The sequence below is a fragment of the Caretta caretta genome, chromosome 27, assembly GCF_965140235.1.
Source record: "Caretta caretta isolate rCarCar2 chromosome 27, rCarCar1.hap1, whole genome shotgun sequence".
Taxonomy (NCBI): Eukaryota; Metazoa; Chordata; order Testudines; family Cheloniidae; genus Caretta; species Caretta caretta.
The window spans coordinates 11,506,042-11,520,438 of NC_134232.1; the positions used below are offsets into that span (position 1 = coordinate 11,506,042).

General features: G+C 53.2%; 1 protein-coding gene and 1 long non-coding RNA gene across 2 annotated transcripts in view; one reads left to right on the plus strand and one right to left on the minus strand.

Moving 5' to 3' along the window:
• Positions 1-14,397, minus strand: part of GPR179 (G protein-coupled receptor 179) — a 42,796-nt gene that overhangs the window by 7,793 nt on the left and 20,606 nt on the right. Inside the window, exons 3-10 of the mRNA XM_048830173.2 lie at positions 13,943-14,045; positions 12,675-12,904; positions 11,263-11,331; positions 8,078-8,187; positions 6,259-6,497; positions 3,670-3,808; positions 2,056-2,161; positions 642-788 (exon numbers count right to left, since the gene is read on the minus strand). Of these exons, the coding sequence (XP_048686130.2) occupies positions 642-788; positions 2,056-2,161; positions 3,670-3,808; positions 6,259-6,497; positions 8,078-8,187; positions 11,263-11,331; positions 12,675-12,904; positions 13,943-14,045 (1,143 nt within the window). The remainder of the gene's footprint in view (positions 1-641; positions 789-2,055; positions 2,162-3,669; positions 3,809-6,258; positions 6,498-8,077; positions 8,188-11,262; positions 11,332-12,674; positions 12,905-13,942; positions 14,046-14,397) is intronic.
• LOC125626770 (uncharacterized) lies at positions 563-11,900 on the plus strand. Its single transcript, XR_007353840.2, has 3 exons — positions 563-701; positions 2,834-3,008; positions 11,102-11,900. It is a non-coding gene; the product is annotated as an uncharacterized LOC125626770 (long non-coding RNA).

Below are 14,397 nucleotides of genomic sequence, written 5' to 3' on the forward strand. Positions count from 1 at the left end.
GCAGGATTTTTAAACCCCTGATTAATAATAATAATTAATAATTAATAAAGAGCCCAAGATGCTGGGCGCCCACCGCAGCTGCTGAAGCCAACTGGCACTGCAGGTGCTCAGCACCTTGGAAAACCAGACTCCTCATTGCTAGCCCCTAAAGGTGCAAAGGAAAAACCCTCCACTTGTGACCCACTGCAGCGGTCCGTGCCTGGGTCTTCAGCAAGGCAGACAGAACCAACCGGCCTGTGGGGTGACTCCTGTGAGTAAGGGCTGACAGATCAGGCCCGGATAAAGCTGTAAACTTGGCACACCCCCGGCCCCCATTTCCACTGAGTGTTGACTCTGGAGACTAACAATGTCACTGTCGAGGTCAGCCTTATTGACTACTTTGCTACTGACGGTCCCACGTTCTCCACTGCTGCTGGAGGATGGGTGAAGCAGCCCCTGCTTCCACCCCCTGTCCCATGATCGCGGAGGGATGTCACCCCTCACTTGAGGAGGGAAGGGAGATCCACGAAAGCCCCAGGGCAGGCATAACCCTCGCCACCCCTTTTTTGTTTGCTTCAGGAGAAAGACTGCAAAAGGCAACTCTTACTCTGCACAGTCCTGTATAGCTAGCGTCAAAAGAAGGTCCTGAGTGTGCCACCCACCCGAATGTCATCGGGGTCAAGACTGTGCTCGCTCCATGCCGACGTGATGCTGTTGTTCAGGTAGGAGCCTGAGCGCCGCATGTCCAGCTCGTCCTCGTAGACCTCCGCTGCGATCTCCTCCCGCAGGGGTGATTTGGCATGCAAGAACTGGGGGAAGAGAGCAGTGGCAGGGGTTGAAGCCCTTGCCGCTTGCAGGCTGGGGTTGTCAGGGCAGCTGGGGGAGTTTGGCCCGCAAATGCACCTATCTCCTCTTGGACGCCTTTGCAAAACCCGGCGCCATCTCACCTCTCTTTCTCCTTAATGGCCTGGGGCATGTCTTCGCTGCAGAGTTATACCTGGAGCGTCCCCCCTCGCTCGAGTCCCAGCCACACACGCGAACTCTTCTCCCGAGCGCGGTGGGGCTGTTGACATCAGTTGCTCGGCCTTAGAGAGGGAATAGGCTACCGATCGAGTGAAACTCAGCTGCCTCAGCGGCCTCTCTGTGTGGACGCAGGCTAGCTCCGTTTTGACTGACTCCCAAAGACCCCCATGATACGCCCCCCCCCGCCCCCCCGGGAGCATGCGCAAGGCCAGTGTGGACACAGCCGCTGGGGTGCTGTCATGTGGCCGTGCTCCCTTGAGCGAGGCCAACTTGAGAGGAGCAACCTGGGTGTAGATAACTGGAGTGAACTCTGCAGTGAAGACAGACGCCTCCCGTCACCCCGCCTGGGCCGAGCCTGCAGTAGACGGTAGACCCTGGCTTCACTGCAGCTTTGCACCAGTTAACCGGCGTGGTTGGCGCTAAACCCCTCGGTCGCTCAGATACTAGCCAGGGCAGCTAATGGTGCGTCACCCCTGCTGGAGGCCTGGGTACCCTGTTTTTTGGCAGCACCCCTGAATGGTACCTGAGTGATTGGTTTGGCTGGCCCTCCTTCCTCCCAGCTCTCCGTGCAGTGGGATAACCCAGAATGCTTTGCCCACCACTGCAATACATGCAAGCCCTCATACGCTATCTACCCCTCTGCCAGCTCTGCACCCCAGCCCTGGGCATGGGGGGCACTGCTGGGCAGGCTGGAGGAGGCAAGGGGAGTAACAGGGACTGACCTGTCCCCCTGCAAAGTCCCATGGGGCAGTCCTTGCTGCACCGTCCCCTACCGTTTCTGAATCAGGCCCGTAACCATTGCCTTTCTGTTGTCTCAGTCCATCCAAGGACAAATCTGCCCCTCTATTTCCAATGCTGCAGCATCTGCAAATGGTTATCCCTTGCGGGCCAGGCAGTTCCCGAGGAGCAGGCAGGCTGTTCAGCTTGTTAGGGATGGCTCTGGGTGCTTTAAAAAGGGGAACCTACCCCAAAGGTAACTGGGAAGGGAAAGCAGGATTGTGTTTTCAGCCTCCGGGAGAGCAATGCTGGGGGAAGAGGCCGGAGGCGGGTTACCTTTGGGATGAAGAGCAGTGCGAGCGTCATGGTAATGGTGACATGCGTGTGAATAAAGAACAGCAGCAGCGTCCAGTCGGGATGCAGCGAGGGAACCATCACGAACCTAGACGGGGTGGGGGGGAGACGTAATTTACAGAGGGCCGGACTTGGTCTTTCTTCCCCATGGCCTTGGGGAATAAAATCTTACCTGCGCATTTGCAAAAGGGGCTGGGGGCTAAAGGCCCAGTGACGGCGGCTGGGACGCTTCCCATGCACTCTCTTGGCCTTTGGATCCGGACCAAGAGAGGCACCGCATAAAAGCTTTGGGCCAGATCCCCTTTGCTCTGCCCCTTCCTTGCGCAGGCAGTGACTATGCCTTTGTTCAGGGGCCTGATTCACCTCTCCTGGCCCCTGGTGTAAGTCAGCAGTAGCTCCACTGACACCAGTGGCTTTACATGGATGTAACACAGCTGGGGGGCGGGGAACCCATCCCAATGGGAGTTTGGCCTGAGAAAAGCCTGATTTAAAAACAAAAGAAGTCCCCAGCATTTGGCCTGTCTCGTTAAATTATCCCACCCCTTCGCTGGGCAAGGCGGGGGTGCCGTCCCAAAGTATTCAGGTGATGTCCCCAAAACAAGAACCCCTCCCCAGCAGTTGCTTGCTGTCCTGCTAGTTGGTGCATACGTACACTCTGCATTTACCTGTCAGAATGACCCCTCGCTCTTATCTAGCGCAGTTCATCTGTAGATCTCAAAGCGCTTTACAAAGGTTGGTCTCGTTTATCTCCATTTTACAGATGGGGAAACTGAGGCATGGAGCAAGGCTGCGACTTGCTGAACATCACCCAACAAACCAGTTGCAGAGCCAGGAATAGAAGCCAGGTCTCCGGGGCGCTACCCTTTAGGCAATGCTGCCAGTCTCCTTCGGTACTAACACTCTCAGGAGTGGACCTCTCTAACTTTACCAAGGTGGTAAGTATTATTCTCCACAATGTGCTGCTGGGGGTGGGAAACTGAGGCTCCGAGTGGTTAAAGTGATGCGCCTTATGTGAGACAGAGAGTCAGTGACTAGAACCCAGGATTTCTCGGACTTCCACTCTCCTCCTCTAGCCTCTGAACGACTCTCCCTCCAGCTGGGAGTGGAACCCAGACATCCCGAACCCCATCCTCTGCTCTAAGCACTAGGTCCCATTGCGGAGCATTTAGCACCCTGGGTTGGTGGGACAGTGCAGGGGGCGTCACTGGTCCTGTTGTACGCCGTTGGGGATCTCACTCTGCAGTGCTGGTTCAGGGGCTGGGGATCTTGCTCGTGCTGGGAGCTGAGCTGGGAGATCAGAAGAGGGAGGAGGAAAGAGCTGCCCGATGGGGTGACCTGGTTTTGAATGAGCTCAAGTTGCCACTTGCACTTGACCTGCCCCCGTGACTAACATCTACAGCACAAGACTCAGCTGGTGTGCAAAATCTAGGTCCAGCCCTGGCGGGAGAGGGGAGTGGGATTGTGTTTGTTGCTGACATGTGAGTCTCCAACTCCCTTTCTGTCTGAACTGGACTGAGCTGTGGGCACCCAGGGCAGAGAGAGCACCAGGTCCTGCAGCCAAAGGGAACCTCTGGCTGGGTGATTCCCCATCCCCACCTGACAACGTGGAAGGCTGCAGAGATGATCATCTCATTGTGCAGGGCGATGCCCATGTAGCGAGGTTCATGGAAGGCAGAGGGCACCGTCCGGGTGGCGTAGCACAAGAAGCTGCCCCAGAATAAGAAGAGCATCTCAGCTGGCAGGAGAAAAAGAGAGATGAGCAGTAAAGGCCAGGGCCCGTTTCTCTAGGACATTCATTTTTTATATCGAGGCACTGTGGTCCATGGAGCTCAGGTGCCAGCCGGTTGATGGTCTAGTTAAGGCGAGCTAGCTGGCATGAACTCTCTGTTAGGAGGGCAGCCTTCTTCCATGCCCATCCTCCAAGCACTTCTCTCTGCCTAGAGCCAGAATGGCCTGTATGCCGCAAGCCCAGATTGATTACGGGGATCACCCCGTGGTTCTGAAGGCAGCGTTGTGATCCCCAGAACCACGGCACATTATTAGAGTCGTCAGGACCAGGATGGGAAAGAGGGGTAGCCCCGGAGACCTGCCTGGATATCCCCTCTATTTTGTTTTATTTGCCTCTCTCTGCATCCATGGACATATACCCGCAAGAGAGAACAGGAGGGGAAGCCCGTACGTGTGGATTGCACTATAAGTCCAATAGCTTCCACAACTTTGCTTCTGCCGCAGATCCCAGACATTGTGCCTTCGAGCACGCGTCTCCCTATCAGTGCCCGGTGCGGGACATCCCCATGTTGCCCAGGTAGGTGCGGGAGCCTGAAAGGAGGCCTGCCCAGCACCTCCACAGCACAGCAGGTGGAGTGGATGACCAACAGCAGAGGGTTCTCCCATGAGGGGCATCTCAGTGCTAACGCGCGGCCTTTCGTCATTAGCCAGGCGCATTTCCAGGAGCCATTCTGCCCCTCCTTGCCACGAGCCAGGCTCTGCCACTCTCGCTCCTCTCAGGTGGTACTTTAAAGCAGGAATAATCCCACTGAGGCCACTTGGGGAGCACGGTAAGCGTCAGTATAAAAACCTGGCCCCGTGTGGTTTACATTGAACCTGCTTGTGGCTTTCCTGTCTCCTTGCTGAGAATTGCTCTGTGCCAGAACTGGCCGCAGTGCGTATGTCTACACTACACACTAAGCTTGGGTTCTGACTCAGGTTTGAGCCCAAGCCCCCACTTCTGTCCACACACAAATCAGTCTGACCCAGGTCAACAAGCACTCAGGACCCAAGTCCTAGGACCCTGCTAGGTGGGTGGCTCAGAACCCAAGCCCTGCTGAGACTTGGGTCCAAGCCCTGTCGTTTTGCAATGTGGACACAGTTCAAGCCACAGACTTGAGTCAGAAGAACATGTTAGAACGACTGTGAGACGCGGGTCCAGCAATTGTAAACCCAGTTTTAACACTGCAGGGTGGACTCTCTCCGAGTCCACAAGGGTAGTGATCAATGGCTCCATGTCTAGATGGCAGCCAGTATCAAGTGGAGTGCCCCAGGGGTCAGTCCTGGGGCCGGTTTTGTTCAATATCTTCATAAATGATCTGGAGGATGGTGTGGATTGCACCCTCAGCAAATTTGCGGATGATACTAAACTAGGAGGAATGGTAGATACGGTGGCAGGTAGGGATAGGATACAGAGGGACCTAGACAAATTGGAGGATTAGGCCAAAAGAAATCTGATGAGGTTCAACAAGGATAAGTGCAGGGTCCTGCACTTAGGACGGAAGAATCCAATGCACCGCTACAGACTAGGGATCGAATGGCTCGGCAGCAGTTCTGCGGAAAAGGACCTAGGGGTGACAGTGGACGAGAAGCTGGATATGAGTCAGCAGTGTGCCCTTGTTGCCAAGAAGGCCAATGGCATTTTGGGATGTATAAGTAGGGGGATAGCCAGCAGATCGAGGGACGTGATCGTTCCCCTCTATTCGACATTGTTGAGGCCTCATCTGGAGTACTGTGTCCAGTTTTGGGCCCCACACTACAAGAAGGATGTGGAAAAATTGGAGAGAGTCCAGCGAAGGGCAACAAAAATGATTAGGGGTCTAGAACACATGACTTATGAGGAGAGGCTGAGGGAACTGGGATTGTTTAGTCTGCAGAAGAGAAGAATGAGGGGGGATTTGATAGCTGCTTTCAACTACCTGAAAGGGGGTTCCAAAGAGGATGGTTCTAGACTATTCTCAGTGGTAGAAGATGACAGGACAAGGAGTAATGGTCTCAAGTTGCAGTGGGGGAGGTTTAGGTTGGATATTAGGAAAAACTTTTTCACTAGGAGGGTGGTGAAACACTGGAATGCGTTACCTAGGGAGGTGGTAGAATCTCCTTCCTTAGAAGTTTTTAAGGTCAGGCTTGACAAAGCCCTGGCTGAGATGATTTAATTGGGGATTGGTCCTGCTTTGAGCAGGGGGTTGGACTAGATGACCTCCTGAGGTCCCTTCCAACCCTGATATTCTATGATTCTATGATAAGCCTGGGTCCTACAGACAAGTCCACTGAGTCTCTTTAAGCACCCTGCCCCATTTGGGGGCTCTGTGTCCTTAGACCTTTGTAGACTCTGGTACAATGACATCTCTGGGCAAACTGAAGGCCTCCTCCCCTCCCTCTCTTGTGATGTCCGAAGCTTCGGACGCAGGGTCTCACCCACAACCATCATGTAGTCCCACCGGTCATGGTCGCAGATGTAGAACTGAAGCCCCTTGGCAGTCTGGGAGCGGATCACCAGCGGGATGTTCTTATCGATGTTCTCCAACATCCCCACCGTCCAGGCGGCCAGGAACCAGAGCACCAAGAGCAGGATCAGCCCCAGCATCTTCAGCACCCGCCCGCTGGTCATGTAGGGCATTCGCTGGGCTGAGCGGGAGAGGAACACCTTCAGCACCCTGCATAACAGAGAGGGAGGAGGTGACTGTAGCTTCCCCGTGGGCCTTTCCTTCGATGGCCAGCTGATGGCGGACTTAGGACTTCCTGGGGTCCCTTTGTGCCGGGTGGGTTTTAACCTGAGCGCTCTGGAGTCTCATTGCATCTTGTCTGCACTGTCGTGCTGCTAAAGGAAAAGCCCACCTGATAGAAGGGTATTAAAATATTAATTATATCAGGTCCAAGGCCATGCAGGTAACTGCAAACTAGCACGAGGGTGAGAGTTCAACAGCAAGATTGTAAACACCTTGGGTGGGAGAACTGTCTCTTTGTCCTGTGTTTGTACAGCACCTGGCACATTGGGGGCCAGGCGGCTCCTGGGTGCTACGATAATACAAATAATTAATCATAATAAACAAAATGACCCCCTCTTGTATGGAGCAAGTTCTGCCTGTATGCCTATAGACCGACATTGGGCCTGGGTGAATTATGGTTTTTAATTGAGTTTGGATGTTAGTATGTGTGATAAGCTCAAAGCACGTGACCCAAAAGAAGGAGATCCTGAGAAAGTTGGGTTATTTGTGTTAGATCTGTGTGAATCTTCCCATATCAGCAGGAGCTTATCTAAAGTTTGGGTTGAGGCAAGAAAAAGAAAAATACGGTTAATTGGGTACCAGGGGCAGTAAATAATTGGTGCTATAGGTTTGTTAAATTTATTATAAAGAACTGCTTAGGAAGAAATATGGCAAAAAGACAAGAAGAAAACCTTAAAAAGGGGGGCCCAGCCCTTAATCTTGTCTTAACCGGGCCCGTGGACAGGGTTCAGCTCTTATCTGCCTCATTTGGCTTTAGCTAAGGTCCAGCATCTGGCAGTGACATCTCTTGTTTATTATAGTGCAGACAATGCAAGGGTTTTAGGGGTTTCTTTGTCACAGCTGTTACCTTCCACTATAGCATGACTGCAGGGAGGCCAGGATCTCCCAAGCCTGAGCCAGTTGTGAGTTTCTGACCAATGCTCATTGTTGGTAGGCTATCGAGTGTAAGTGCATATACGCTTGTATTTGTGATTTGGATGTAATGGACACCAAGTGGCTTTTGGACTTGTGTGGCAGCTGAGCAGTGGTGAAACTTAGTACATGTATTAGGGAAATTATTTCCAGTTCTGCTCCTCACTGGAACAATTTACCAAGGTTCGGGGGGAGGGATAGCTCAGTGTTTTCAGCATTGGCCTGCTAAACCCAGGGTTGTGAGTTCAATCCTTGAGGGGGCCATTTAGGGATCTGGAGCAAAAATTGGGGATTGGCCCTGCTTTGAGCAGGGGGTTGGACTAGATGACCTCCTGAGGTCCCTTCCAACCCTGATATCCTATGATCAGAGTGGATTCTCCATCCCTGGCCATTTTAAAATCAAGACTGGATGTTTTTCGAAAAGATCTGCTCTAGGAATTATTTCTGGGGCAGTCCTATGGCCTGTGTCAGATGGGAGATGAGCCTGGTTGTTCACAATGGTCCCCGTTTGGCTTTGGACTCTATGAAACAGCTGCTGGTGGGAGGGCTTGTAGAAGGAGCTGCTGTCTGATGGGTCATTGCCCTGGCTGCGTTACCTGTACAGCTTGAGGGTGATGGTCCCGTAGACGATGGCAAACCCAAGCATGCGCACCCAGCGCAGGATGATGCAGCGGAAAATGCTCGGCTTGAAGTACAGGATAAACACCTGGACAGAAAGGCGAGAGGGGGTGACTCCAGGGCAGCTCAGATCTCTGTTTGGGGAAGCTGGGAGGGCCTTACTTGCTGCTCCGACTTCCCCAGCTCGACCTGCACCTGAGATTTGGGTCCCAGTTCTCGTTTGCACTTGTGGACCTTTGAGACTGCTCTGGCAGCCTTTTGGGGCGTTATAATGGATGTCAGGGATGTTAACAGCCACATTGAGGCCCCGGGATGCCGCCAGTGCAGTGGAAAAAGAGATTGGGGCTCATCTAGACTCAGACAAAAGTTGTGGTGTTGGATTGGGTTAGCCACCAAGTTCTAACAAAACATCTTGTATCTTCGTCTAGACAGAGCCTTCGTGTAAATGTGACGTCGTCTATGCAGTGTTGTGCGTCAGAACCCTAGCATGATTCACAGAAGGGACTGGATGTTTCTGTGGATAATGGGAATTCTACAGCTAGCAAATACTAACCAAAGTCAGCAATAGTTTAAAAGAGGCATAAACCCTCTGGCTTCCGAGCATGAGCCCCCCTCTGCCAATTCCTACCCCCTCAGGTGGAAACCTCCCCTGGGGGTAGGTGATTCCATAAGTGCAGGGTTTCTTGCACCTGCCTTTGAAGCAGCTGGTCCTGGCCACTTGTGGAGACTGTTGTGACATAAGAACATAAGAACGACCATGTTAGGTCAGACCAAAGATCCATCTAGCCCAGTATCCTGTCTTCTGACAGGTGCCAGGTGCCCCAGAGGGAATGAACAGAACAAGTGATCATTAAGTGATCCATCCCCTGTCACCCATTCCCAGCTTCTGGCAAACAGAGGCTAGGGACACCATTCCTCCCATCCTGGCTAATAGCCATTGATGGACCTGTCCTCCATGAACTTATCTAGTTCTTTTTTGAACCCTGCTATAGTCTTGGCCTTCACAACATCCTCTGGCAAGGAGTTCCACAGGTTGACTGTGCGTTGTGTGAAGAAATACTTCCTTTTGTTTGTTTTAATACTTCCTGCCTGTTAGTTTCATTGCGTGACCCCGAGTTCTCGTACGGCAATTCCCATGTCCCTTGTGTCTCCTCCTTGTGCCCGGGTGTGCGCGCGCGCTGATGTTGCATCCTACAGGTTGCAGACCTCCCATGGTCTTACACCTCCGACTACTGCAACAAGTACTCCTTTTGCTTCAGTGGAAGAGGCCCATCTTTTTGTGCCTTCTAGTTGCATTCCCTGTGTGTCTGTATGTAGTTGATACCTGTATGTGGCATCTGCAGACAGGGAAACTGAGGCCCAAGAAGATCAAGTGACCTCCCCTTAGCCACAAAATGACTCTCAGCAGGAGTCAAATTGAAAACACAGGGTGCCTGGCTCCCAGTCCTCTGCTCAGGGCACTAGGACAAATATTTCTCTAGTGGAACATAAACTGGCTACCAAGACATAGTATGATGGGCATCAGCTGGACACTATGGTGATGTGCAGTCTATAAGCACCAAAAATTCAAATAGATTGTGGGTGACAAATTTGCAAATTCCAGCTAACTCCCCTCTGCCCCCTTTTGTGGGAGCGAGGGAACGTATGTGAGAGAAATTTGCTGAAAAACCTGAAGATCAATTACTTTGGAAAAGACTCGTTCCCCTTCCCTGGTGCTTTCTTGAAGGCAGAAGCTGTAAATCTTGCAGGATAGAGAGAGGATTTAGATCATTTAATTTAATTCCAGTGGCCGAAAAGGGATTTGAGTTCTTGAGAAGGATGATCCCACAAGAGCTGGTGTCCGGGACAGCAAAATTAGCCATCAGCTTAGTTGCCCTCACACCCTGTTTGATGGCAGACCTCTCGCTGCTCCTGGCCTGGAGAAGGAACCCAAGATCCTGGAAGGAGTCCTTCTAGGAGAGCAAATGGAGAGTGAGCCGCACTCTCCATCCGCCTTTTGTACACCCTAGGCTGCTTCCTGTCCCTCCTGCCATGAAGGGAGGAGGTTGATCCTTGGGGTTCTGGAGGTGCTGGGGCTCCTCTCGTCCCCCCGCCCCCATGCAGGGGCACTGTGACCTATCCCAGGAGCTGGGGTGCCCTGTGATCAGCTTTGAGCTGCGCCCACGTAGGTGGGGAGAAAGGCAGCTTGGCTGGATCACGCCCAGCTCTCGGGGGAGAAGAACAACAGGAACACACAGGGCTGGTCTTCCTTCGACCTAGCTACTGCCTTTCTGGGAGGTGGCTTCTCCCATCAGCATAGATTGTGTCTACACTGAAGCTCGCTGCTGTAGCATTTGAAGGGTAGACATACCCTCCGGCTCAGCGAATTCTGGGTGTGAAATAGCCCCAGTGAAATGTGCCACTGGACTCAAACCCTCACATGGGCTTTCCTAGCTACTGAGGACCCTATCAGGGGACGATGTGATGTTGTCTATCAATAGACAACCGCCTTACCCCAAAGAACTAGGGTCCCGTGGGATAGGAGGAGCAGAGCCAATCCCCGGGGAGGAGGGGCGATACACGTCTATGCTCTTGTGCAGCTGAGGGTTCCTCTCTGCCTAGGAATTTACACGGTTCCATGCTCATCACTCTGCTACCTGACGGCTCTTACTAGATACTAGAGACACTCAGATACGTGCAAGGCATTGTTCTAGCCTCTGAATCCTCCGCTGGATGATGGATCTGTGGGAGGGCATGGCAGGTAGCCCCAGGGTACATCTGCCCTGGAGCTGGTGGTATCATTTCCAGCCGGGGTAGATGGATCTGTGCTAGCTCTGATTAAGCCAGTGCACTAAAAATAGCCGTGTAGCTGCGCTGGTGTGAGGGGTGGGACGGGCGAAGCTGCCCAATGCGTGCCTTCATTGGGATTCCTGGGGTGAATCCATCCCCAGTGTAACTCTATTGGCTCGATTTGGCCCCCTGGGGTCTCTCTCTCTCTCTCTCTCTCTCTCTGTCCTGGCTAGGATCAAAGGTACCATGGCACAAGGAGATCACCAGACAGGAAGGTCTGAGAAGAGGGAAAGCACTGAACCTACTTCTATCCGGCCCAGCCTCCTTCCGGAGTCAGGGTGCTCTTGGGGCAAAGGACGGAGTGCTGACTTCCCAGTGCAAGCCAGATACTTACAGGGAAGTAGAGAAGCAGAGATCCAAAGAGGATGGTCTCCAGCAGGATAACTCCTGATGCCCGGATCCTCTAGGGAAACAAAGAGAGAGAGACACACACACATGTGGTAGAGAATCCATGCGGTGGGGGAACAGACCAAGCAAGCATATGATGCCAATGTGGAGGATGGATCCGCAGGGGAGCTCAATGCGGAGAAGGTATTCCTGAATGTGCCCCTACTTGGTGGGGGGAATGCCCCACATCCTCACTGCAGCCCCCCAGAATCAAGCTCCATGGGCCTGGGCTCCCCTCTCTAATAAAACTAATATATATATTCTGGACCGGGGCTCTTGAAATAATCCCATTGGAAAAGGAGGTGGCTTGAAAGTGGAGTTAATCTAGTGTGCCAGGTGAGACTGTGCACCAGCAGGAGGCGCCCTTGTCAATGGAAACGAACAGGAGCATGTGGAAACGTTGCTCTTTCCAGGTGAAGATTTTTATTTTAAATGAAAATGGATGGGGCAGGGGGGAAACCAAGCTGCTAACTATAATACTTTGCCACCTCTAGTGCCTTCTGGATGAGGCCCTTAAAGCACTTCACAAACATGAATTAGGATGCCCCACCCTCCACTTTTCCCCCCATGACTGAAGCAGTTAAATATCACCTCATTTTCCATATGGGGAAACTGAGGCACAGAGCAGGGAAAGCAACCTGTCCAGATTTTGGGGCAGCACTGGGCAGAGAACTCAGGTCACCTGGTTTTTAGTCCTGTGCTTAGCACTCCTCTGCTCTGGAGAGCTGGGCAGGAAGTCAACCCCCGGGTAGGGCACCTGTGCAAGGCTTAAGCAGGGCTTTCTTGGGACTTAAGGTGTGTATAGGGGTTGTGCTGGTCCCCAGCCCATTGCACACATCCAGCTGACCCTCCCGTGCCGCACCGAGGCAGGTGAGTCAATAGCGTCACCCCAGTTCACAGAGCTTGAAGCACCGTTTCCTGAAGTGGCCTCTGATTTTGGCTACCTCCCTTTTATGGCAGCCCAGCTGGAGACATTCAAGACCTTGATTTACAGAGGGGTATGGCAGGGAAACACCCCCCCTCCCCCAGCTCCAGCCAAAATCTGCAGCAGCTGCAGGGGCTCGGTGCCGAGGTGGCTCAAGTTGGGTGTCCAGAAAACAGAGGCACCTAAAACTGGAGACCACTGAAAACGTTTCCCTGTGTGACATGGGCTCTGAGCCAGGATGAGCATCCTGCTTTCCTCCCTCTCCAAGGATGCTGAACAGAACTTGCACCAGGTCTTGGAGGCTTCACTATATGGCCCCGAGGTGTTGCAGAGAGGAGGACTGCCCAAGAACCAGGGTCTTTTGAGTCCACTGTAGCAGGGAAGTGGGGCCCCGTAGTCAAAGTGCATTCCTCCGGGACCGCCGGATGCCTTGCCTTGCTCATTCGAAAGTGGTAGGAGACCAGCATGCTGAGAAAGACAGCCAGCATGCAGAAGGCCTGGAAAGAGAGGACAGCAGCCCGCAGGGACCAATCCTCCTGGATCAAACACGGGGTGTTGTCCACGCACGTCACGCATCCTTCCTTGCAGGGCCGGCACTCGAGCAAGGTCCCAGAGTCCACGGCTCCGTACTGCCCTACGTACTGGGACGAGCTTTCCTCGGGGCCTGCAGGGGTGAAAAGGAGGCGTGCGGGAAGGTTAAAATGTCGCTGCGTCTCTGCACAGCCTTTGCTTCCTCTCCTCCCGCAAAACAGACTCATGGATGGGGCCTGGGCCTGATCAGAGCCGGCGCTAGGTGTAAGCAGACTAAGCAATTGCTTATGGCCCCAAGCAGCTCAAGGGGGGGCCCCCATTTGCTTTTTATTATGTGTTGGGGGAGCAAAAACGTTCCTGTTTAGGCTAGCACTGCCTCTGGGCCTGATTCTCTGCTGCCCCACCCCACACAGCGTCATCTACACCGGCACGGCATAGGTGTGAAAAGCTGCCTTTCAGACTTGGTAGCACCTTGTTTGCGCTGGTATAAATGATAGTCCAAGGTGCAGAGCAATCATTGGGACGCTCTTCTCTCTGGTTAGGGCATCTCTAAGGCCTGGTTAACTCAAGGCATGACATTAACCCTACTTGGTTGAGCCAGTTTTAACTTGGCCCTGTGATTTGCAGTCCTGCCCATCCCTGTCCACTGATGAAGGGTATTTTCCTGTACTGGGTGGGAGATCAGGAAAAGGTTAAGGCAAAGCAGGGCACAGATCAGCCCCAAGGGTCCAAACCCATGGATGCATTTCCAGATGGTGGAACTGCAGCATCTGGGAAGGGGAGCCTTTTGGAAATGCCGGGTGCTTATAATGCTCGGAGATGGCGGTGGGGCCTGTGGAGTCAGAGAGCTGGGAAGCTAGAGAGGAAGGAGGGTGCAATGGTTAAAGCACCAGCCTTAGATATGGGAGACCTGGCTTCAGTTCCCTGCTTAGCCACTGATGTTCTGCACAACCGTGGGTGAGTCACTTAGCTTCAGCTCCCGCTCTGTGAAACGAGGGAGGGTTGTTGGGGAGGTGCTCGCATGCTATGGGGAGGGAGGCCGGGTAAGATGGGTCACTAGGAGAGCCAAGCTTTGGCTTTGCATTGTGGATGCAGCCCAAGGAAAAAGCCAAGCCCAGCCACGCAGAGGAGATGCTCCGGCTGGGGTAGGCCAGGCAGGGTTACCACCTACCGGACTGGCCAGTGCCGGAGGCCCTGCTTGCACCATAGAAGCCCGGCTTGCACAGACAGAGGTATCTTCCGAGAACGAAGCCACGGCTTTCCTGCGGGATGCACTGAACAAAACATGCCACATGTGAGTGACACGGATCCCCTTCTCTGGGGTGAACCTGGAGCCTCAGTGGGAACGTTTGGCCTCTCCCTGACCCCTCCCGGCCGGGAATCTAGATGGCTTTCTTTGGTATGACTGTCCCTCTGTCCTTAGAGGGGTTCCCTCCCCCCGCCCCTACTCAGTTTGGTCCCCCTGTCCCTTTAAATTTACTTCTGGAAGCCAGTGGTTAAACATTTAAGAATTAAAGGCAAAAGCCTGATTTTCAAATCCCCTCCTAAAACCTAAATGGACGCGTAATGCTGCAAAGCGCTAATCCCCACTACCGTGAGGGCAAAAGCCGGGCGCAGGCAGCCTGC